Consider the following 25,580-nt stretch of genomic DNA (forward strand, 5'->3'; position numbering starts at 1 on the left):
AGTCCAGCAGGCCAGAACTGTCTTGGTGAAAAGAAATCAGGTCTCTCCCCTCTCCACATTGCCCTTTGTTTTTTTCCTCACAATGTTCAAATTCTCAGGGCTTTTCTGGAAGCTCATGATAAGTTGCAATCCCTATTTTTCTAATCATTTGCTACCATTACTGTTTTACTAAGCACTTGGTCAATCTATGCCAAGCAGTGCCCATGATGGGACTCAGCCAGTCCCCAGGGGCTCCTGTTCCAACTAAAGACTCCTTAAAAGGCAGATGACATAACCATTTTGGAAACGTTATTATAAACTTATCGTATAATGTTTATAGCAAACGTCGACAAGTGTATATGTTTGTGGTGGTGGGGGAGGAAAGGCCTTGGGTTACACAGTGGCTGACCTATCTGTGGGAGGGATTTAGAAATAATGACACTATCTCTCAGTTCTACAGGCCTTGATACTTTACAAACTGTTTTCATAAACATTATTTTGTTCAATAACATATGCAAGCCAGGATTTATTATTATTTTTTTTGAGAACAGGGTCTCACTGTTACAAACCTAGGCTGGTTTTGAACTCCTGGGCTCAGGTGATCCTTCCACCTCAGCCTCCAGAGTAGCTCGGATTACAGGTGCATGCCACCATGCCTGCATTCTGGAATTTATTCTGAACCATTAGCCACAAGAATCAACATCCTGAGATTCAGCACAGTAAGGCCCTCCTCCTGGAAGCTTCCCTTGCTCCTTCCCTCCCAAAAGGCACCCTTTTTGTATCCCACAATTCCTTGTTCTTTCCCTTATCACAGCCCCTCAAACTGACTGCAGCTTTCTGTTAGCAGAGCTTGCTTTTGATGAGTGTCTTCTACAGTTCCTGGAACGATTTCATAAATATTTATTGAATTTGAGGGCCTTTATTTCAAGAGTGGAACCTTTGTTTTGAATAGGTTAAACATCCCTGTGCCCTTTGGGTGGGGTCCACACTAGGTATATTATCAGCATTTTTATTGGTATACTTTTTGTAACTGTTTTCAGGTATATGCATTGGCTTAATTCGGCCAAAATACACCTCATTATGGTTCTCACCATCCATCTAGACATGACTCTTTTTTGGGAGAATGTGATAGAATAATGTCCCCCTCCCATGATTCCATATCCTGATCCCCAACACCTGTGAATATGTTACCTCACATAGCAAAAATGACTTTTCAGTTATGATTAAATCAAGGATTTTGAGATGGGGAGATTATTATGAATTATCTGGTCGACCTAATCTAATCACAAGGGTCTTTATAAGGGAAAAGGGGAAGTAAGAGGGTCAGAGTCAGATACGACAAGGGAAGCAGAGGTCTGAGTGGTTCCGCAACAAGCCAAGGAACGTGGGTAGCCTCTAGAAGCTGGAAAAGTCGAAGACACAGATTCTCCCCTAGAATGTCCCGAAGGAATACAGCTCTGCCACACACCTTGATTTCAGCTCAGTGTCACTTCTGACCTCCAGAACTGTAATAAAATAAAACTAAATTTGTGGTCATTTGTGACAGCAGCAGCAGGAAATTCCTAAGGACTCTTGTTTTCCTTCCTCCTAGCCTCACTGACCCTCATAGGCGCCCAAGTATCAATGTGTATTCTTCTGACTCAACTCCCAACCCCTTGAAAAATATGTAGAAAGCTGGTCGTGTGCTTTAAAAAACGCACGTATGGTACCCTCCCTCATGTTTGGAATGTTCCTTTTAAAATCAACAATATGTATTGCCAGCTTTCAAATATGCCCTTTGTCCTTTTCACAAAGCACAGTGCTGCCAGGGTCCCCAAGTCCACCCAGTGAAGTAGGGCTGGTATTACTAACCCTGGAGTCAGCGCTAGCAAACAAAGGCTCATAGGTCAAGGGCTGGAAGCCACGTTTCCAGATTCCCAGGCCAAGGCTGTTTTCCGCAGATGACTCGGTCCTGGTGTCCGGCAGGGCACAGCCCCTAGCGCTTCCGAGGCCCGGCAAGTGTGCAGGCAGCGGCGACGCCGGCTCCGCCGCGCGGAGGGAGGGGGCCCGGGTAGCGCCCGGACTGGGCGGCGACGTGGTGGAGGAAGTTTTGTTCGGTCAGAGACCGGACCCGGGAGCTGCGGGTGAGCCAGGTGTCGAGCCTTGGGAGCCCTAGGAGCCATAGGAGCTGCCAGAGCCGCCGGCGCACCGCCCCGCCTTGTCCTGCTGCTCTCGCCAGCTCAGGTTACCTGAGGCCGGTGGGCGGGGCGGCCCTTCCCGTCTGCGCCGGCCCCCAGCCTCCAGGGCGGCGGAGCCGGGAAGTGGAAGAGGGAGCGAAGGAGGCGGGGACTGCCGAGGCTCCAGCCCCGCCGGGCTCCGAGGCGAGAGGCTGCATGGAGCGGCCGGCGCGGCTCTGCGGGCTGTGGGCGCTGCTGCTCTGCGCCGGCGGCGGGGGCGGGGGCGCCGCGCCCACGGGTGAGTGCGACCCTCTGGGCCCGAGGGCTGAGGGCGGTGAGGGTCACGAATGAAAGGCCCGGGAGGTCACCGCCGGGCGGAGGGCCGAAGCTGGGGTGGGTGCTGGGGGCTGCCCTCGCGAGGCCCCGCGCTTGGCGGCTGCGGCTTCCCGCGCGGGGTCTCTGGGGCCCTGTACTGGGGCCGGTTCGAGGTGGGACCTGGGAGCTGCGGGGTTTTCCCGAACTCCGGGTGCGGCGGAGGTGGCGGCACCGAAGTAGCAGGACGGCGACTTGTCGTCGCACTTCCCTTGGGCCGTCGGGAAGAGCCAAGGAGGCTGGCGTCCAGGCTTGCAGGGGCGGGGGGCCCGAAACATGCCCGCGGGGTCAGAGGGCCGTGGGTCAGCGCCCGGAATGTCGTCTGTGAGTCCCGGAGGAAATGAGGAGCCAGAGCAGGCGGGGACCACGACCGAAGTCCAGGCGAGCTGAGAACGCGCTGGGGCTCTTTACCGGAGGCCGCGCCAATCCTCACTGTCTAAGGGTGGCTCTTGCGGGTGGAAGTTGAAGGGAACCTCTAAACATCTCAGTCCTTGTTGAAAAAGGACCTGACGATCATGACCTCCTCTGGCGTGGAAGAAATCCTTTGGGAAACCCAGAACAGCATCCCAGCAGATGATCCCCCCACCAGATGCTCCCCCTGCCCCACTCTCTTTAATAAACCTTATATTTTAGAGTAATTGTAGATTTATGGAAAAGTTGCAAAGATAGTTCAGAGAGTTCCTGTGTATCCCTCACCCTGTTTGGTAACTTCTAATCAACCTGACAGTTGTGAAAATTTGGGAGTTAATGACTTCCTTAGGAGCAGCTCCTGGAAGGAATGGCCTTCTGTATGTTTCTGGTGACAGTGAAAGCCCCAAACTGTATAGGTTTTATTATCACATTGACACAAACACCTACATATGCTTAGTGTGTTTTTACCAATGTGCTTTGAAATCCAACTTGAAATGTTGATTAGGAAACCTTGATGCCCTCTATGGATTCAGTCAATAAAATACATGCTGCCAGGCAGTGTTTTAGAGGCTGAGGATGCAGCAGTGAGCAAAACAGATCAGGTCCCTGCCCTCAGACATATGGGGGGGTGGGGGTAAATATGATATGTCGGAGGGTGCTAAGTAGAGAAAAACACAGCAGCTGGGAAGGGATTTGCCATTGTAAAAAGGGTGGATCGAGAAGAAAACATGTTGCTGAAAGGTGGCATTTGAGTAGAGACCTGAGGGAGACTTGAAGCTTGTCAGTCAATAATTATTCAGGTGTCTGCCTTATTTAGTACTGAGCCAGGCTCTTTAGGTTGACTTAGAACCTGAGAGTGTATAGCAAAATTCTTGCCCCACAAGGGCCTCTAGTTCAGTTGGGGACACCTGATTTCCATAATCATACGGGGACATTGCAGTCCAGAGAAGGGAAGGGACTTGTCTAAAGTTACCCATCTCATTAGTCTCCTGATTTTCACAGTGCCACTCCAGCACCCTCCCTCCTACAGACTCACTCCCACACACACCTGACACAACAGCTGGCCATCTAGACAATAGTGGCAACTCCCAACTTCATCAGTTTTGTCACAATGGTTTGTTGTTAACTTGCTTCTTTAGAAAACAGTAACTTCTCTCCCCGTTAAAAGTATTGATAGAATTGCATTGAGATATGGTGGGAAAAAATTAGATGTTTCCAGTGAGACTTGAGTTTTAGTGGTTCTGGGCTGGTCCTTTCCTCTCTGTTGTGCTGCAGTTAGTTTTCTCATCTGTGAAATGAGGAGGTTGAACTGCATAACTTCTAAGAGCTCCTCCAGCTCTAATCCTCAGAGTGTTTATAAAAGTGATTAGATTACTAGCTTAGTTTAACCTGTCCCACTCAATGGCCCACACTGTGGCATGTCTTAATTATATGTATATGGCATGTATGCCCAGCAGTTTTCTAACTGCTTTACTTGTACCATTTCATTTAATCTTTACCAATAATATAACCTGTAGGTGCTGCTATTAGTCCCATTTTGCACACGAAAAAGTTGAGGCACAGTGCGACCAAGACCCTTGCCCAAATTCTCATAGCTGGCAAAGTGGAAGAGCTAGGTTTCCAACCCTGGCAGCCTGATTCCAGAGGCCACGCCCTTAACCACTGTACTCTGTGCTTCTGCCCAGCAGAAAAGACACGAGTCTTTAGCTGAACACCTCCCAGGGTAGCAGGGCAGGACTGCTTGGGACCCACGAAAGTATGTGCAAGCCATTTGTTAAGAAGCTAATGATACTATATTAGGCCAGGTGCAGTGGCTCATGCCTGTAATCCCAGCACTTTAGGAGACTGAGGTGGGTGGATCACTTGAGGCCAGGAGTTTGAGCATGGCCAACATGGCAAAACCCTGTCTCTACTAAAAATACAAAAATTAGCCGAGTGTGGGATTACATCCCTGTAATCCCAGCTACTCAGGAGGCCGAAGCATGAGACTCATTTGATCCTGGGAGGCAGAGGTTGCAGTGGGCGAAGATCAGGCCACTGCACTCCAGCCTGGGCGACAGAGCAAGACTGTCTCAAAACAAAAAAAAGAAGCGAATGACAGTACATTGGAGACTGGCTTTATAGTGGCTGGGCTGTGTGGTCCAAACAACTAGTACTATAGGCATTCAAAAGAGAAAAAGCTGAAGGTTGGTAGTTTTATGGAAGAGGTAAAACTTGAGCTAAATCTTCTGGATGAGTGGGTGGAGAATTTATTCCGGGTGGGGGGAATAGCAGGAGCAGAGACCCAGAAATGAGGGTAAGGTGCTCCTTTGTGGTCAGGAAGGAGCCTGGCTTGGCAGGAGAGTGCATTGGTAAAGTCAATCCAGGCAGAATAGCTTGATTTGCCCTTGAAAGCTCTGAGTCCGGAACAGCATGAGGAAAATAACACAGGAGGAGGAAGCAAGCAGGGAGACGACTGGGTAGGGGAGCCCCTGGAGTGTGAAGCTACACAGGAATCTATGGTTGCAGGTCTCCACTAGAAAAATGTGCTGTGAACCCTTCCTGTCCAGGACCATGACTTACTGGTATCTTCCCACCTGGTGGGGCACAACAGAGTATATTTGCATGATTGGGGTAACTAAGAAAGATGTTGCAAGAAAAAAAACGAACAGGAGTTGATGCCTGAGTGGATGTAAGGGAAGGAGATAGATGACTCATATATGACTCTTGTGATTTCCTTAACTTTTCCCGAAATGTGCATGCCTCTGCCAGCTGCTGTGATTGGACAGGCGAGAGCAAAAGCTATAAGCTAAGCAAAATGCCTTCTTATTAAACAGTAGATTGTGTTAACTCTTAATTTAAATAGGATGTTGTGCTACATGACTGTACAGACTTGGGATTTGAGGTTTAGATACAGACATACTTGGGTCCTTTCCTACTCCCTTTTCTGAAGTCAGTGGTGCAATCCCCAGGAAATCGTTGAAATTCGGTGCCTAAGGGAAGCTTATCAGGTAGAAGGGATACTTGTTCTGTCTCAAAGGCCAGGGACATATATAAATTCAACAGAAAACCAAAGCAACCCTGGCCAGGCGCAGTGGCTCACGCCTGTAATCCCAGCACTTTGGGAGGCCGAGGTGGGTGGATCACTTGAGGTCAGGAGTTCGAAACCAGCCTGGCCAACATGGCGAAACCCTATCTCTACTAAAAATACAAAAATTAGCCAGGCATGGTGGTGCGCACCTGTAATCCCAGCTACTCGGGAGGCTGAGGTGGGAGAATCGCTTGAACCCAGGAGGCAGAGTTTGCAGTGATCTGAGATCACACCAGCGCACTCCAGCCTGGGTGACAGAGCGAGACTCCGTCTCAAAAAAAAAAAAAAAAAAAAAAAAAAAAAAAAAAAAAAAAGAAAGCAACCCTTTAGAATTGTTTTGTCTTAAAGAAATAAAGCAGATAGCTAACACATAGCACTTACTGCCTGTGGGCGCTGTTCTAAGCACATTGGTTGTATTAACTCATTTAATCCTCATAATAACCCTTTGCAAGAGGTTACTATTATCATCCTCATATTAGAGATAAGAAAAGTGAGAGGTTAAGTAATTTGCCTGCTGGCAAGTAGTAGAGGTGGGATATAAACTCAGGCAGTCAGGCTCCAGAGTCTGTGCTCTTAAACAGTACACTATGTTGAAGTTATCCACGAAGAGCTGTTAGAGACCTTTACGAGTAGTATAATCATCACTTATTCGTGTATATGTCTAGGCATGTTGTACACACATACAGCTCACATGTATTTGTATATATTTAAACATTTGGAGATTATATTTAAAGTTTCAGTGCCTGTATTTTTTTCAATTTTTTGCTATAAAATACACATAACATAAAATTTACCATCTTAACCATTTTTAAGTATACAGTTCAGTGTTACTAAATACATTCATAATGCTGTGCAACCATCACCACCATCCATCCCCATAACTCTTTTTATCTTGCAAAACTGAAACTCTGCACCCATTAAACAGCTACTCCCCATTTTCCCCTGCGCCTAACCCCTGGCAACCACCATTCTACTTTCTGTCTCTATGATTTTGACTACTCTAAGTATCTCATATGAATGTAATGATATACTATTTGTCTTTTTTGTGACTGGCTTATTTCTGTTAGCATAATGCCCTCATGGTTCATGTTGTATCATATGTCAGAATTTTTCCTTTTTAAAAGCTGAGTAATATTCCATTGTATGCATATACCACATTTTGCTTATCCATTTATCTGTCGATGGACACGTAGGTTGCTTCCATGTTTCAGCGATTTCACAATACTGTTATGAACTCAGGTGTAGAATATCTTTTTGAGACCCTGTTTTCACTTCTTTTGGGTATATACCCAGACATGGAATTACTGTATCATATGGTAATTCTATCTTTAACTTTTTTGAGGAACCACCATACTGTTGTCCATAGTGAAATTTTACATTTCCACCAACTGTGCACTGGGGTTCGAATTTTTCCATATCCTTGCCAACATTTATTTTCTATTTTTTGATAGTAGCCATTCTAATGGGGGTGAGGTGAAATCTCATTGTGGTTTTGGTTTGCATTTTCCTAAATATTAGTGATGATGAACACCTTCATGTGCTTATTGGCTATTTGCATATCTTTGTTGGTGAAAAATCTATTTAAGCCTTTGCCTATTTTTGAATTGAGTTTTTTTTTATTGTTGAGTTTTAGGACTCCTCTCTATATTCTGGATATTAATCCCTTATTAGATATATGATTTTCACATATTTTTCCATGCTGTGAGTCATTTTTTTTTCTGTGAATATTTTGATGCACACATTTAATTTTTTCCATGAAATCTGATTCATCAATTTTTCATTTTGTTACCTACATTGTTGGTGTCATATCCAAGAAATTGTCACTGAATCCAATGGTGTGAAGCTTTTGTCTTATGTTTTCTTCTAAAAGTTTTATAGTTTTAGTCTTACAATTTAGGTCTCTGATCCATTTTCAGTTTATTTTTTTACTTGGTATTAAGTAAGGGTCCAATTTCATTCTTTTTCATATGGATATCCAGTTTTCCCAGCATCATTTGTTGAAAAGATTGTCCGCATTGAGTGGTCTTGGCACTCTTGTCAAAAATCATTTGACCATACATGTGATGGTTTATTTCTGGACTGTCTATTCTATTACATTGATTAGTATGTCTATCTTTATGCCAGTACACACCGTTTTGATTATTGCAGCTTTGTAGTACGTTCTGAAATCAGGAAGTCTAAGTCCTACAGCTTTGTTTTTCTATTTCAAGACTGTTTGGCTATTCAGAGTTCCTTGAGGTTTCATAAGAATTTTAGGATGGATTTTTCTATTTCTGCAAAACTATGCCGTTAAGATTTTGATATGCATTGAAGTGAATCCATGTATCACTTTGGATAGTATTGACATCTTAACAATATTAAGTGTTCTAATACATGAACATGGGATGTGTTTCCATATCATCTACAAACAGAGATAATTTTACACCTTATTTTAACTGGATGTCTTTTATCTCTTTTTCTTGCCTAATTGCTCTGGATGGAATTTCGAGTACTATGTTGAATAGGAGTGGTGAAAGTGGGCATCTTTGTTTCATTCCTGACCCTAAAGGAAAAGCTTTCAGTCTTTCACCATTAAGGGTGATGTTTGCTGTGGGTTTTTCATATATAACTTTTAAGTCAATTTCCTTATACTTCTAGTTTGTTGAGTGTTTTTATCATGAGAGGTAAATTTTGTCTAGTGCTTTTTCTGTATCAATTGAGAAGATCAGGTAGTTTTTTTCCCCTTTATTCTGTTAATGTGGTATATTACATTGATCGAGTTTTGTATGTTAAAACATCTTTGTATTCCCGGAATAAATCCCACTTGGTCATGGTCTATAATCCTTTTGATATGCTCCTATATTCACTTTACTGCTATTTTGTTGAGAATTTGTACATCAGTGTTCATAAGGCATATAGGTCTATAGTTTTCTTTTCTTGTAGCATCTTTGGCTTTGGTATCAGGTAATGCTGGCCTCGTAGAATGAGTTAGGAAGTTTGAGAAGATTTGGTATTAGTTCTTTAGATGTTTGGTAGAATTTTATCTGTGAAGCCATCAGGTCTAGGGCTTTTCTTTGTTGGGAGATTTTTTATTACTGATTCAATCTCCTTACTACTTATAGGTCTATTGAGATTTCCTATTTCTTTCTGATTTAGTATTGGTGGTTTTGTCTTTCTGGAAATGTGTCTGTTTCATCTAGGCTGTCCAATTTGTTAGTGTACCATTGTTCGTGGTACTCTCTTATAATCCTTTATATTTCTCTAGAGTCAATAGTAATGATTCTAGAGAAATACTCATTTCATTTTTGATTTTAGTAATTTCAGTCTTCTTTCTTATTAGTCCATCTAGCTAAAGGTTTGTCCATTTTGTTGATCTTTTCAAGAAACTTTTAGTTTCATTGATTTTCTCTATTTTTCTATTCCCTTTTTCTTTTATCTCTGGTCTAATCTTCATTATTTCCTTCCTCATGATAGTTAAAGATTAGTTTGTTCTTTTTCTAGTTACGTAAGTGGTAAAGTTAAGGTTGCTGATTTGAGATCTTTCTTGTTTCTTAATATAAGTGTTTATAGCTAAAAATTTTTCTAATAGTACTGCTTTCACTGCATCATCTAAATTTTAAATGTTTATATTTACGCCTTTCATCAAATTTGGGAAGTTATCATCCATTCTTCTTTCTTTCTTTTTCTTTTTCTTCTTCTTTTTTTTTTTTTTTTTTTTTTTAATTTTGAGACAGAGTCTCACTCTGTCACCCAGGCTGGAGTGCAGTGGTGTGATCTCAGCTCACTGCAACCTCTGCCTCCCGGGTTCAAGCAATTCTCCTGCCTCAGCCACCCAAGTAGCTGGGATTACAGATGTGCACCACCACACTCAGCTAATTTTTGTATTCTTAGTAGAACTGGGGTATTGCCATGTAGGCTAGGCTGGTTTTGAACTCCTGGACCCAGGCGATCTGCCTGCCTTGGCCTCCCCAAGTGCTGGGATGAGCCACCACACCTGGCTCATTATTTTTTCAAGTATTCTTTCTTTCCTTTTCTCTTTCTTCTCCTGGAACCGCCATAATGCGTACACTGGTCTGCTGATAGTATACCACAGGTCTCTTAGACTCTGTTCACTTTTCTTCAATCTTTTTTTCTTTCTGTTCCTCGGACTCAATAATTTTTATTGCCCTAATTTCAAGTTTATTGATTCTTTCTTCTGCCTGCTCAAATCTACCTTTGATTCTTTTTAGTGAATTTTTCATTTCAGTTGTTGTGCTTTTCTGCTCCAGAGTTTCTTTTCGGTCTCTTTTTAGGTTTTCTGTCTCTTTATTGGTATTTTCATTTTGCTTACATATCATTTTCTTGACTCTCTCCACATCTTCCTTTAGTTCTGTGAACATCTGAAGATATTTGTTTCAGAATCTTTCTTTAATGTATTTGCCATCAGATCTTTTTCAGGGACAGGTTTGGTGTTGTTTAACTTTTTTTCTTTGAATGGGCCATAGTTTCCTGGTTTGTTTGTTTGTGTGTTTGTTTTTTTGTCTGCCTTGTGATTTTTTGTTAAAAACTGGACATTTAAATCTGGTTTCTCTGGAAACCAGATTCCCCCCTTCCCCCAGGATTTGCTGTTTTTTGTTATTGTTTTATGTATTGTTTTTATTTTTTTGATTATTGTAGGCTGTGTGTTGAGCATCAACCTGAAGTGTAAACTTAGTCTTCTCAGGTTTTTTTCTGGGCTTTCCCTGAGCATGTGTGGTCACTTTCTATTTTTCTCTGTATATGTAGTTTTGTTTCATTTTGTTTTGTTTTGTTTTGTTTCTGAGAGACTTAGTCTCGCTCTGTTGCCCAGGCTAGAGTGCAGTGGTGTGATCATAGCTCACTGTAACCTCGAATCCCTGGGCTCAAGTGATCCTCCCACTTCAGTCTCCTGAGGAGCTGGAACTACAGATTCATGCCACCACACCTAGCTAATTTAAACAAACAAACCAAAAAATTGTTTTGGTAGAGATGGGATCTTGCAGTGTTGCCAGGGCTGGTCTTTGACTGCTGGCCTCAAGTAATCCTCCTGCCTTGGCCTACCAAAGTGCTGGAATTATAGGCGTGAGTCACCATGCCCAGCCTCTGTCGTCATTTTAGAATTTCTAATCTTTAATGCCTGGCTCCCAAAAGTGGAAAAGGAGAAAAATGAGGTGACAAGGGAAGAGCGCCATTCTTTTACATCTTCTGGAAATCACTTTAGCTAGATAGGGAGGGCTTGCAACAATGGGGATAGGTGCAACCACAATGGCTGCCAGCCTCTTTGTCTGTACCTCTGTGATCAGAAGCAGCAATCAGTAATCAGAATACAAATCCCTGATATTTGGAGGACAGAGTACTTTTGCCCACAGAGCCCACAAGCTGTGGGCAGAGGGCTCCAGGAACATGTGCACAGCTGCCTGCCATCGGGTTGGGGATGAAGGATGGGCAGCTACTACTGTGTAAAAGCTGACATTGATTGAAATTTATTGCAATTTGTTGTTCAAGCGTTTCCTTGGAGATTGCAAGCCTTCAATATAAGTGTTTCCTAATATAACTCTGCAGTCTTCCAAAATTGTTACATCATACAGATTCTGCCACTACCATTGTTATCTAGGTGAGGAGACAGATGTCTGGTACTTCCTGCTCTTGCCATATTCCCAGAATCCATGTGTGTGTGTGTTTAAAGTGTAGGAAGTAGAAAAATCAAAAGATATGGAGGGAACCGGAAGAGAAAAAGAAAAGGATAGCAGATAGCTCCAAGAAGCCCAAAATGCAAACTAGTTAGAAGATCTGACCAAAGGACACTTCAAAACAGATGGGAAAATATTAATCCCATTTAAAAGGTTGAATATAGGGCAGGCTATTGTTTTATTTCAAAACTGAGGTTAAAGTAGGTTTTAAAAGGTTTTAAATTACCTTGAAAATTGGAGTACAATTGAAATGAACCACAAATAGGTATATTTTTATTATCAGGGCTTTAATATTTGTGTGGGAGTGGGAGGTAGGCAGGTAGGGAGAGCACTGGAAGTGCTAAACTAGGTATGTTGGATGTGTGTCTGGGAACTGCAGAATAAGGCAGATAATCCTACTGTAAATAGTAGTCTCCAGTAGGAACAATGTTTTTATTAGAGGCTCTCTACCTGACAAATGATTTGTCTTCAAAAATATCATTGATATGGTGTTAGAAAGGCCAAAATGGAAAGTCATACATGCTTTTAATCACTTAACATCCTAACTATAGCTCTGTTGCCTGAGCCATTGGTGCTTCCTGGTACTAGCTCAGTTTTAATGCAGTGCAATGGGAATTCTTTGCTTCCACAAGGCCTTATCCTGCTGTGGGCTGCTCCTTCTCACAGTTGGACCTTGGGAAAAGCTATTGATAGTAGAGTTAGAAGAGGGAATGATTTTTTTTTAATTTCAAATTTTATTATAGATTAGAGAGTACATGTGCAGATTTGCTACATGGGTAAACTGCATGATGCTGAGACTTGGGGTCCCAACTATCTGATCACTCAGGCTGTAACCATAGTACCCAACAGGTGGTTCTTTGGCCCCCAAACCCACCTCCCTCCCTCCCCTGTCTAGTGATCCCCAGTGTCTGTTGTTTCCATCTTTATGATCATGTGTATTCAGTGTTTAACACCCATTTATAAGTGCGAACATGCGGTATTTGGTTTTCTATTCTTGCATTAAATCACTTAGGATAAAGGCCTCCAGCTCCATCCATGTTGCTGCAAAGGGCATGGTTTCATTCTTTTTGTGGCTGCATAGTATTCCATGATGTATATGTGCCACATTATCTTTATCCAATCCACTGTTGGTGGGCCCTTAGGTTAATTCCGTGTCCTTGCTTTTGTGAATAGTGCCGCAGTGAACATACAGGTGCATGTGTCTTTATGATAGAATGAGTTATTTTCCTTTGGGTATATATCAGCTAATGGAATTGTTGGGCTGAATGGTAGTTCCATTTTAAGTCCTTTTTTTTTTTTTTTGAGACAGAGTCTTGCTCTGTTGCTCAGGCTGGCATGCAGTGGTGCGATCTTGGCTCACTGCAACCTCCACCTCCTGGGTTCAAGTGATTCTTATGCCACAGCCCCCTGAGTTTCTGGTATTACAGGTGCACACCACCATGCCTGGTTAATTTTTGTGTTTTTAGTAGAGGTGGGGTTTTGTTATGTTGTCCAGGCTGGTCCCGAGCTCACGGTCTCAAGTGATCTGCCCGCCTCAGCCTCCCAAAGTGCTGGGATTATAGGCGTAAACCACCGTGCCCGGCCTATTTTAAGTTCTTTGAGAAATCTCTAAACTGCTTTCCACAGTGGTGGAACCTGTTTGCATTTCCACCAACAGGGTATAAGCATTCCCTGTTTTCTACAGCCTCGTCAACATCTGTTTTCTGACTTTTAAATAATCACCAGGGAATGAATGTTGAGGGTCAAGGGCCTTTGTAGACTGCTGACCAAGTCAGTGCTATGAGAAAACTCAACTACAGAGTGCCTGTGAGTTTGATGTTTTGGGACAAGTGGAATTTTTTGCTCAGTTAGAGAGGAAGGTAACAGTATAAATATTGCTGATTATGTAACAGGCCCAACGCACTCCAAAGTATTAGTGCATAGAGTACAAGATTTAACTCTTATCATTTGGTAAATTACTATTACTATAATCCTTAAGTAATTAATAATGATTCCGTTCATCACTTTAGAAAATTTGGGGGAATTATTTTCAAATAACTTTAATAAACTTCTATGTTGAAATAATTTTTGGTTGACAGAAAAGTTGCAAAGGTAGGACAGAGGGTTCCTGCACACCCATCACCCAGTTTCTGGGGGATGATTTTGATAGTCTTGGTCTCAGGAGAAGTTCTCAGGAAAGTTTAAAATTATGTTTCACAGTTCCTCCTGTTTCTCTTCCCTCTTCAGATTAGTCAAAGCTCTAGCTCTAGCTGTTTAGTGTCAGACCTCAGGGGAACAAGGGCTGCTAAGTCTCTTTCTCAGTACTTCTTTGGAAAAAGCTATAAAAAAACAATTACCAGGTCATGTTAGCAAGCAGAATTAAAGATGAGCTTCTTAAACTTACTTATAGAACTGCTGAGATTTTGAACAATCTGTTTTTTGTTGTTGTTGTCATTGTTTTTGAGACGCTGTCTTGCTCTGTCACCCAGGCTAGAATGCAGTGGCATGATCTTGGCTCACTGCAGCCTCAAACTCCCGGGCTCAAGTCATTCTTTTGCTTCAGCCCCCCAGTACCTGGGACTATAGGCATGTACCAGCATGCTTGGCTAACTTTTGTAACTTTTTTTGTATAGACGGGATTTTGCTATGTTGCCTGGGCTGGTCTCAAACTCCTGGATTCAAGCCACTTGGTCTCCCAAAGTGCCAGGATTACAGGTGTGAGCCACCGTGCCCAGCCTGAACAGTCTGTGTTGAGTGAGGTGTGTATCCCAAGGTTAGGGAACCCCAAATTCCTGGAAGAGGACAACTTGGAAATATTAGTATTTAAGAATATCACTCTTTTCTATGAAAGTGGTTAAGAATGTGACCTTGGGGCCACACTTTTCAAGTGACAGTCCCAGCTCTGCCTCATTTACTGTAACCATGGTATATGGAACAAATGACTTCACGTGCCTGTTGCCTTAGTTGCCTCATCTTTAACATGAGGCCAGTAGGCCGGGCGCGGTGGCTCACACCTGTAATCCCAGCACTTTGGGAGGCCGAGGCGGGTGGATCACTTGAGCTCAGGAGTTCGAGACCAGCCTAGCCAGCATGGTGAAAACCCATCTCTACTAAAATTACAAAAATTAGCCAGGCGTGGTGGCGTGTGCCTGTAGTACCAGTAACAGGCTAGATGAATCACTTCACCCCAGGAGGCAGAGGCTGCAGTGAGCTGAGATCGTGCCACTGCATTCCAGCCTGGGTTACAGAGTAAGATTCTATCTCAAACAACAACAACAACAAAAAAACATGAGGCTAATACTAGTCCCTATCTCAAAGATTGTTGTGAGGATTAAATGGATTAATATGTATAGAATATTTAGAATAGTCCCTGGCCCAGTATATGTTAGATATTGTTAACTCAGCTATTACTATCTTGCCCTCCAGAACTTGGGAGAATTATTAAGCAAACCATTAAAAATACTGTTGATAAATTCATTTTTTTTGTCCTTGATTTGAACAGAAACTCAACCACCTGTGACAAATTTGAGTGTCTCTGTTGAAAACCTCTGCACAGTAATATGGACATGGAATCCACCCGAGGGAGCCAGCCCAAATTGTAGTCTATGGTATTTTAGTCATTTTGGCGACAAACAAGATAAGGTAAGTTTTCTGCAACATGTTACATTGATGAGGTAAAGTGAACACTATGAATTGGAGCCAAGAATAAGCCAAATTCTAATCTTATATCAAAGTGGAAATTATGTTTTAGGGTGTGTTTAAATTTCAGTTGGAGAAATTACAGAAGCAACTATTGACACAAGTGAACACTTAAAAATATTTCCTAATTGTTTGACAATTAAATGCAATTGAGATTGCTTTGACAGGAAATATTAGATATCTTTTTCTCTAAGGTACTCAATAAATAATTACGTTATTGTTAAAATTTGTTCCTGTGTTCCTGTCTGTAGCTATATCGCCTTGTATCTCTATAACACTTCATTTTTCAGGGAATTTTTACATTTACCATCTTGCTAATCACATGGACAAATAGATATAAAAGCACTATGTGGCGTAAAAGTAAATGGCCATATGGAAAGTGAAAAAGTAAGATGTCAGTGGCAGGTGTGTTTGAATAGAGGGTTCCATAATGCCTGAGAAAAAAGGAGGAAGAATTTCAAGATTTCTAGTCAACTGATATAAGTGAATTTTTGTTAATAGGTTTGGATAATTTCAGGTTCTTTATGATAATCTTATTCAACTGTTTTTTTTTTTTAATGTTTTCATACCTTCTTTCAGTGTGTATGTGTTTGTTGCAGGGTGGCGACGGCGAGGGGGTTGGGTGTTTGGGGTTGAATTTGTCCGGGATTTTGAGTAGGCAGAATGAGAAGTTATTAGCAACAGTGCTTTGCATTGGTGAATTGTAGAAGCACCAAGTTCAGGCAGCTTTGGTGGCAGGAAGAGTCAGGAGAACTAGCTTCTGGTTGGCACTGTCACTCTTAACTGACTCTATAGCCCAGGATAAAGTGCTTAACCTCTCTGAGCCTTTGTTTCCTTACGTATAAAGTATGGCTTTACTCGTTTCCCTGGCTTGCCGGAACACAGAAAATAATGTATATAAAAGTTTAATAGTCAGGATGGAACATGCTCTTCGTCTGGAGGGAAATTTGCTATCTGCCTTCCTCTCCCTTGGCTTGCTGAGGTATTACTTATGGCTTAGGCGTTAATTGATGAAGAATTGAGGCTTGTCAGAAGCATTTGCATTTTAAAAGAGGTCTTCTAAATGTGGAAGCCAATGATACTACCAGCAGTGAGACTGGAGTTCACCTTTACATACTGTTGGCTTCCTCTTGTTCCTCCTAAGGAAGGGCCTTAGGCATTTGGAGTCTTAGTGGTGATTTTTGGTAATTGAGCCTTGAGAAATTCAGAGAGAGACCCTAAACGCCTCTGAATGTAAACCCTATAATCACCCAAGTGTCTAACTGAAACCCTGAGGAGAGGTTGCTTTTCAGGTCCCTTTTTCTTAAGTTGTCAAGGATCAATCAGGTAGCCAGGCTGGTATTCTAGCCTAGAAATCGGGCTATTTCCTTAGTGTATGTACAGAAATTTAGAGTTAAATGTAATTTTAGGAGACAGTAGAATCAGATAGAATTGTGCTTGAAATTTTATCTCTTCCCCTTTCAAGCTGTTTGATTTTGGGCAAATCACTTAACCTCTCTGAGCTCCCATTTTCTTGTTTGTAAAATATGGGGTTGTTGGGGGCAGGGTGGGTAATAATAGTACCTACTGAATATGGATGGCATGTGCGTTAAAGGAGATGAGGTTTGTAATGCACCTGACGCAGAGTTAGTGCTAGGTAATTGTTAGCTTTTATTATTGTTACTGTTGTTAGGTTGAGCCATGTGAAATTACCACTTTTATGGATCAAAATGGTTGAATGTTGTCAGTATTATTTGGTTCAGCCTAATATTATCATTTAATCTTGTTTCTTCCATTTTACCCCTGAAGAAACCAGATAGAGACCAAAAATGGGGACCTCTGCCTAAGGCCAGCTCATTTATTTTAGCCATTTGACAGCATTGATGGCCATCAGTCCTACAGTTGTGATGAACACAGATTATTCCTTCCAATCAGTGATAGGAGATATCCTGTCTGGACCTTTTTCAAGTTTATCATCCTGAGGCTGAAAATGAATGGCAGAAGTAATTTTCCTCTCCTCTTTCTGTTCTTTGGGTACAGCATTAGCATCATGGGGCCAAACTGAGGTATATTTATCCCTGAGGCATATTGAAGTGTTGACATTATGATAGTTCATACATTAGGGGGCTTAGGAAAGTGTTCAAAGGTCCCAAGTTGCTAAATGAGATAAACTCTTGAGGTCATTTTCAATCTTAAGATTGGAGGCTCATCAAGTTGAGAGACAGGGATTTGCAGAGGATCTTTGAAAAAGAAAAGATTAGTGTAAATGGCTGCCCTCCACCATTTTTTAAGTAATGTCTAATAGTTCCTCAGCTGGCAAGTAGAAGGAGGATCTGGCATCAGATTTTAGATATCTTTCATCACTAAGAAATGGGCAAGTCCCATTAGGCAAATGAAAAGGCCAGGCATCCAAATAGGAAGATGCTGAAGCTAATTCCCTTTCTTTTTGAGAAAGGAATTCTGGAGTTGAGAGAGGTGCAGTCCAGCCAAGTGAACATCGGTCTGGGGAGATCAGTTCAGGACTCTTGCCTTGGTTTTTGATAAATTTTAAAAGAGAACCAGATTCCCTACAGGGTGGAGCATAACGTCATACAGCAGCTACCAGTGGGAATGATTCACCAAAGCCAAAAGTCACGTGGGAGCCATCACACATACCTCATCAAGATTCGATGGAAGGGCTGGGCGTGGTGGCTCATGCCTGTAATCCCAGCACTTTGGGAGGCCGAGTTGGGTGGATCACCTGAGGTCAGGAGTTCAAGACCAGCCTGGCCAACATGGTGAAACCCCCTCTCTACTAAAAATACAAAAATTAGCCGGGCGTGGTGGTGTGCACCTGTAATCCCAACTACTTGGGAGGCCAAGGCAGGAGAATCGCTTGAACCCAGGGGGCAGTGGTTACAGTGAGCCGAGATCATGCCACTGTACTCTAGCCTGGGCAACAGAGCAAGACTCTGTCTCAAAAAAAAAAAAAATCTAATGGAAGGAATTTAGGAATTTAGTTTCTTGTGTGATACAGAGAGGTATGCTTGACTTGGCAGTTGTTAATAATCTGGGTTCCTACTATATTAGTGCCAATTTAATATTGTTTACCTTGAACTTTGAAAGAAATTTTAAAAAATTATTATTTGAAAAAATTTTCCCTCTACTGTCCCTTTTCTGTGTTATTATTCATATGCCTAAAGCATAAGGTTCAGATTTAGATACTAAGGCATTTTAAAATTTTTTATGTTATTTTATTTTGAAATGGAGTCTGCTCTGTTGCCCAGGCTGGAGTGTAGTGGTGTGATCTCAGCTCACTGCAACCTCTGTCTCCTGAGTTCAAGCAATTCTTGTGCCTTAGCCTCCCAAATAGCTGGAACTACAGGTGCATGCCACCACGACCAGCTAATTTTTTTGTATTTTTAGTAGAGATAGGGTTTTGCTGTGTTGGCCAGGCTGGTCTCAAACTCCTGACCTTAGGTGATCCTGACCTCAGGTGACCTTGGCCTCCCAAAGTGCTGGGATTACAGGTGTGACCCACCACGCCTGGCCACTAAGGCATTTTTTAAATTAAAAATTCCGTTGTGATAATTTTTGTGTGTTAAAACTCTGTAACCCTCTAACTGGAACAGTGTCCATTATAATATGAAAACTGGGGTTATTTGCATGATGATTCTAATTTGACTATATTTGACTGTACAGTCTAATTTGACATTTGACTGTGCATTTTCCCCTGGTGTCTTCAAAGGGCAAATATAGCTTCCAAACAAGAATTGCCATGGATCCTTGGATAAAGGTGGCTTCTTCAGAGATATATAGGACTTGCGCTTAGTAAAATTGTGAGGTTGGTAAAATTTGTATTCGAAGCTTTCCTGCCACCATTACCATGATCCTGGAGGCAGGTCTTCAGCTTCACATACTCGGAAACCTCATTTCCTCAGCACACATGCATCTCTCAAGGGCTAATTTTTTACTTTGTTGTGAAAATGGTAATGATAATGGTGAAGCAGTCTAGGAAGATTTCTGTCAGCATAACTGGTGCATTTCATCCCTGTCAGCAGAGCCTATATAGGAGGCCAAATGTTAAGTAGATTTCTTGGTGAGGAATCAGAAATTAGTTGTAAAAACGTACTCGTCTAAGAATAGCTGGAGGCCCTACTGAGGGTAAACAGCTTTGCCAGTGGGACAGAAAAATTCAATGTCCACATTCCTGTGTCACCCCCTTTTTCTTCCCTGTCAGGATTTTGCTCACAGACATTTCTTTTTCTGTTCTTCCAGGGCTGACCAACTCCCTTTTCAGAGTGCTGTCTTGACTGGACCTAAGAGCTATTCTGGTTCTATAAAGTGATTTTGTTTTTGTGTCCTTGCTATGATTTATTCATTGTTGACTTGCTAGTTACTTCTCAGAGGCCATCCATATGTCCTGGTTTTGGGGGTATCTCACAGTTGCCCTCATGCTCAGCTGGCAGCAGGCATGTGACATGGCAGAATAGCTCCTTACGGTAGTAGATAGAACTAACTGTAGCAAATTTTCCCCTTCATGGCCATCAACATGTAGATGAAATAGTATCTCTGACTTGAGTCAGAAGCTATTGCAAAACAGGAAATGCTCTCCTTGGAGCTCTGATTAAAAGCAGCTCCATTCTTAATTATTCCAACTCTGTCAATTTGGGAAATGTTTGTTTCCCAGACAGCCCATTAATCTCATTATTCTAAGTCATAGTAACCAGGCTGGTGATTTATGTCTCTATGATGTCTACAAATTGGCTTCCTATGGTTCCACAAAGCATATCTACTTTTCAGAATGAGAATGTATATACTCAGCACGTATAGCAGTGTTTGAAATTTATACATATATATGAGGTAGTCAAAATAGTCAAACAGTAGACAAAGAGGTTTAATGAAAAGTCTCTCTTCAGCCGTCAGGTCCCCCTCCTTTACTTCCTTACCCAGAAGTAACCATGATTACTGGATTTTTATTTTTTGAGACAGGGTCTCACTGCATTGTCCAGGCTAGAGTGCAATGCTGCAATCTTGGCTCACTGCAGCCTCCCCCACCGGGCTCAAGTGATCCTCCCACCTCAGCCCCATGAGTAACTGGGACTACAGGCATGAGCCACCATGCCTGGCCAATATTTTTTTTTGTACAGATGGGGTTTTGCCATGTTGTCCAGGCTGGTCTCAAACTCCTGGGCTTAAGCGATCTGCCTGCCTAAGCCTCCCAAAGTACTGGGATTACAGGCGTGAGCCACTGAGCCTGGCATGATTCCTGGATTCTTAAAGCATTCCTTTTTTACCTTAATTTTCATGGTACAGTGCATCTACTTCTAAGTGAATTTTGATAATCATACTGTGTTTCCTTTAGAATTGTCTTTAGAGAGTTGATATGTTAGCATTGTAGATTTATAGGTAAATTTCATGTTTATACCTTTAAAATGTGGGAAATTATTTTATCTACACCAGGGTTTCTCAATGGTGACACTACTGACATTTGGTGAAGGGTTTGTTGTAGGAGGAGGGGGGCTGTCGTGTGCATTGTAGGATGTTTAGCAGCATCCTTGACCTCTACTTACTAGACGCCGGTAACCTCCCCCTCCCAAGTTAGGACAATAAAAAATGTTCAATATTGCCAAATGTCCCTGAGAGAGGCAGGGAGAACAAAATCGCCCCCAATGGAGAATCACTGATCTATACCATTTGAGGACTTTTTTAATTAGAAAAACAAAAAACAAACAAACAAAAACCAACACATTTGGACATGTAATGTTTCATTATTTAAGTGTGTGTTTGCTGAAGCAATGCCTTTTACAATTTTCTAACCTTAGAAACTAGCTCCAGAAACTCGTCGTTCAAAAGAAGTGCCCCTGAATGAGAAGATTTGTCTGCAAGTGGGGTCCCAGTGTAGCACCAATGAAAGTGAGAAGCCTAGCATTTTGGTTGAAAAATGCATCTCGCCCCCTGAAGGTAACAACTGAAAGCACTATCTCTTGGTGTTTAGAGAATAAATCCAAATACTCCAATGCTTTTGTGCATCGTTCATTAATTCATTCAATTCTCAAACATTTTCTGAGTCGAATAAGTGCCAGGCATTATACTAGGTGCTAGCAGCTCAATGAAAATATGAGTATGTCTCTGTCTTGAAGAAGCTTACAAACAACTTGAATAACAATACCTAATAGTTATATAAAATTTAATAATTTAAAAAATGATATACACATGCACGTGTATGCATGTGCACATGAGCGCACGCGCGCACACACACACACACACCTCCCTTAGGTCGAGACTCACAAGCTTATCTTGGGAAGTGAGTAAGGCATGTATTATTACCCTGATCCATTTTATGAGGAAGAAAGGAATTGAGTGACTTGCTATATGTCTTCACATTTCAGTCCCAGTGCTTTCAAAATGAAAAACAAAATACTGTCTTGCCCATTATATGTGATAATTAGTTTGATATGCAGGATATATTTGGGAAAAGGTGTTTAAAGAGAAAAATAGTATGCTGGCCTGGCTCCAATACAAGTCTAGACAAGATAATACAAGACAACCCTAGGAAAAGCTGTCAAGTAGTGAGGATGATCATTGTTCCCCAATCCCAGCTCACCCAGTGTCCTTCTGGCTCTTATGTTACATACAGGGAGTAGCATATACTGATTAAGTGCAGGGCTACCAGAAACCAACTGTCTAAGTCCCAGCTCTGCCAGCTATTAACTGTGTAACCTTGGGCAAATGTCTTAGCCCCTCTGCACCTTAGTTTCCTCATCTGTAAACTGGGCATGATGATGGTATCTCTGGATGCAGTGGCTCACGCCTGTAATCCCAGCACTTTGGGAGGCCAAGGCGGGCGAATCACCTAAGATCAGGAGTTTGAGACCAGCCTAGTCAACATGGAGAAAAAAATAATAATTAGCCAGGTGTGGTGGCGCACACTTATAGTCCCAGCTACTCAGGAGGCTGAGACAGGAGAATTGCTTGAACCCGGGAAGTGGAGGTTGCAGTGAGCCAAGATCGCACGACTCCACTCCGGTCTGGGTGACAGAACAAGACTCTGTCTCAAAAAATAATAATTATTATACTATGCTATGACATAAAATGATTGAGGATGGCTCAGCGTAGTACCCCTTCAGGGATCATGAGGGATAACAGATTTACGTTTTAAACAGAGGTGTTTAATTTAAAGACATTATACCTTAACTAAAATGGCTTTGTAAAGATAGAGATTTTAGGTCAGAAAGATATTAGGGCTGTTAAAGTCATGACACGTAAGAGGCAACTACTAAGATTTAAGTTAGGCTTACCTTTGCCCAGAATTGCTTTAGGAGGAATGTTTGTTTATTTATTTATTTAGAGACAGAGTCTCATTCTGTCACCCAGGCTGGAGTGCAGTGGCAAGATCTCGGCTTACTGCAACCTCCACCCCCCCGGTTTAAGCAATTCTTGTGCCTCAGCCTCCCAAGTAGCTGGGACTACAGGTGTGTGCCACCATACCCGGCTATTTTTTTGTATTTTTAGTAGAGACAGGGTTTCGCCAATTTGGCCAGGCTGTTGAACTCCTGACCTCAAATGATCCACCCTTGTTGGCCTTCCAAAATGCTGGGAATACAGGCGTGAGCCATCCTGCCTGGCTGAATGTTTCTTTAAAAAAAAAAAAAAGTGTCAGTATTGACCAAAAGACAGAAAGTTAAATTGTACCTCAATAATTTTTTTAAGACAGATGTATACATAAGGGTTGTTTGTATATCCACATTCATTTAGGAATTGTGTGGATATTGTCTATGATTGAAATAGTTTTTGATCTTTTATCTCTCCCTCCAGTTACGGGTATTACTTAGGGTCCCTCAGGGATAGGGAAGATGTTTTCTTTGTATCAGGAGGTAAGAGAGAAGGTTGTGAACAAATTAGATTTGGGTTTCCTCCATCCTGGGTGACTTCTGGGTAAAATGGGGTGAAAGATGAAGAGTTTGCTTTCTGACGAAGCAGCATGAAGCACTCTCATCATCCCCCATGCCAAAGAGTGATTCGCTACTTTGCATTACAAGGAAAGAAGGGTCTTAAACTCTTGGCCTGGTTATTGTAGGTGATCCTGAGTCCGCTGTGACTGAGCTTCAATGCATTTGGCACAATCTGAGCTACATGCAGTGTTCTTGGCTCCCTGGAAGGAATACCAGTCCCGACACTAACTATACTCTCTACTATTGGTGAGTATGTACAGTACAATTACTGGAAGACTGATTGTGTTGGGAGCCTTTGGATCCAACCTAGTTAAAAAAAAGAACGGTCTATTTTCTTCTGCAAACCCAACAAGATGGACAATTTGCTTCAATGAAAAATGCATCTGCCTTTGGTGTCTACTTTTTAAATAAACTTTCTATTTTCAAGTATAGATCCTATATATTACCAGAAAAAATGTACAGAGAGATCCCATATACCCTTCACTCAGTTTCTCCCAGTGGTAACATCTTGTGTAACTATAGTGCATTATCAAAACCAGAAAGTTGGCATTGGTACAATCCGAAAACCTCCGTCCTATTTCAACAGTTTTACATGCACTCGTGTGTGTGTATATGTATAGTTGTATGCAGTTTTATCACATGTGAAGATATACAATGGTTCCATCACCATGAGGAGTTGCCCTTTTGTAGCCACACTCACCTTCATCTTTTTTTTTTTTTTTTTAATTGAGACGGAGTCTCGCTCTGTCTCCCAGGCTGTAGTGCAGTGGCACGATCTCAGCTTACTGCAAGCTCCGCCTCCCAGGTTCATGCCATTCTTCTGCCTCAGCCTCCCAAGTAGCTGGGACTACAGGCGCCCGCCACCATGCCTGGCTAATTTTTTGTATTTTTAGTAGAGACAGGGTTTCACCGTGTTAGCCAGGATGGTCTCGATCTCTTGACCTTGTAATCCACCCGTCTCGGCCTCCCAAAGTGCTGGGATTACAGGAGTGAGCCACCGCGCCCAGCCTCACCTCCATCTTAAACCATCTCTCCTTGTACACCCCTCTCCCCCAATCCTGTAACCTCTGGCAACCACTAATCTGTTCTCCATCTCTTTAATTTTATTATTTCAAGAATGTTACTGAAATGGAATCCTATAGTACATAACCACTTAAGACTGGTTTAAAAAAAAAAAAAACTCAGCGTAATACCCTGGAGATCTGTACAAGTAGTTGTATATCAAGAGGCCACTCCTTTTTATAGCTCAGTAGTATTCCATGATATGGATGTACCAGTTTTTTAAACCATTCATTCATTAAAGGATATCTCAGTTGTTTCCAGTGTTTTGCTATTATGAATAAAGCTACTGTAAATATTCACATACAGATTTTTATATGAACATAACTTTTCATTTCTCTGGAATAAATGCCCAAGAGTGCAATTGCTGAGTCATGTAGTAATTGTGTATTTAGTTTTTCTTAAAAAATGCCGAACTATTTTCTGAAGAAGCTAGTTCACCTTACATTTCCACTAGCAATGTATGAGTTATTGATATCTACTTTTAAAAAGGAAAGTGATATCATGTCTGGGGTCAAAAAGTAGTTTGTTTGTTTGTTTGTTTATGTTTTTGAGATAGAGTCTTGCTCTGTCACCCAGGCTGGAGTGCAGTGGTGCGATCTCGGCTCACCTCTGTCTCCTGGGTTCAAGTGATTCTCCTGCCTCAGCCTCCCAAGCAGCTGGAATTACATGCATGCACCACCATGCCTGGCTAATTTTTGTATTTTTAGTAGAAACAAGGTTTCAACATGTTGGCCAGGCTGGTCTCAAATCCCTGACCTCAAGTGATCTGCCCATCTCGGCCTCCCAAAGTGCTGGGATTACAGGTGTGAGCCACCACACCCAGCCTCAAAAAGTAGTTTAGCTTCCTGCAAAATAACTTTGATATTTTGATATTTGATACTTCAGTATTTGGTATTTGTGACTGTATCTACTCCAAAGTTTGTTAAATTTCTAAGTTAGTCTTCCATCATTCCCTTTAGAGCCTAGAATTATTAGCAACAGAACAAGGAAGAAAGACCAGGTTAATCCAATTTAATTCAGTAAACTTTTATTTAGAACACTTTGTGGATAACCCACTGAATGCACAACAGAGACAAGAAACATATCTCTTCTCTCCTAAAGCTTAAACTATAGAGAAGATAGTGCCTGATACAGTGACCTGCATTAAATTAAAGAAGACAGTGTATACTGAAGGCTGTTGCAGAGGGATAGATTCCTGTGGGAAGTTAGGTTGAAGCTTGGGTTGGTGGTCGAGGGGAGGTGGATGGGTGGATGGAGAGGGGACTGGGAGGCT

General features: G+C 42.0%; 1 protein-coding gene and 1 long non-coding RNA gene across 2 annotated transcripts in view; one reads left to right on the forward strand and one right to left on the reverse strand.

Annotated features, from left to right (window-relative positions):
- Positions 1 to 861: 861 nt before the first annotated feature.
- LOC123571358 (uncharacterized) lies at positions 862 to 2,178 on the reverse strand. Its single transcript, XR_006695486.3, has 2 exons — positions 1,831 to 2,178; positions 862 to 1,484 (listed from the first exon to the last, which is right to left on the reverse strand). It is a non-coding gene; the product is annotated as an uncharacterized lncRNA (long non-coding RNA).
- A 134-nt stretch (positions 2,179 to 2,312) lies between these two features.
- The window catches only part of IL13RA1 (interleukin 13 receptor subunit alpha 1), a 65,233-nt gene continuing 41,965 nt past the window's right edge, over positions 2,313 to 25,580 (forward strand). The window contains exons 1-4 of the mRNA XM_005594443.4: positions 2,313 to 2,433; positions 15,136 to 15,275; positions 21,116 to 21,254; positions 23,371 to 23,491. Coding sequence (XP_005594500.1) covers positions 2,352 to 2,433; positions 15,136 to 15,275; positions 21,116 to 21,254; positions 23,371 to 23,491 — 482 coding nt within the window. The 5' untranslated portion in view covers positions 2,313 to 2,351. The remainder of the gene's footprint in view (positions 2,434 to 15,135; positions 15,276 to 21,115; positions 21,255 to 23,370; positions 23,492 to 25,580) is intronic.

Source organism: Macaca fascicularis, chromosome X (assembly GCF_037993035.2).
Source record: "Macaca fascicularis isolate 582-1 chromosome X, T2T-MFA8v1.1".
NCBI classification, from domain to species: domain Eukaryota; kingdom Metazoa; phylum Chordata; class Mammalia; order Primates; family Cercopithecidae; genus Macaca; species Macaca fascicularis.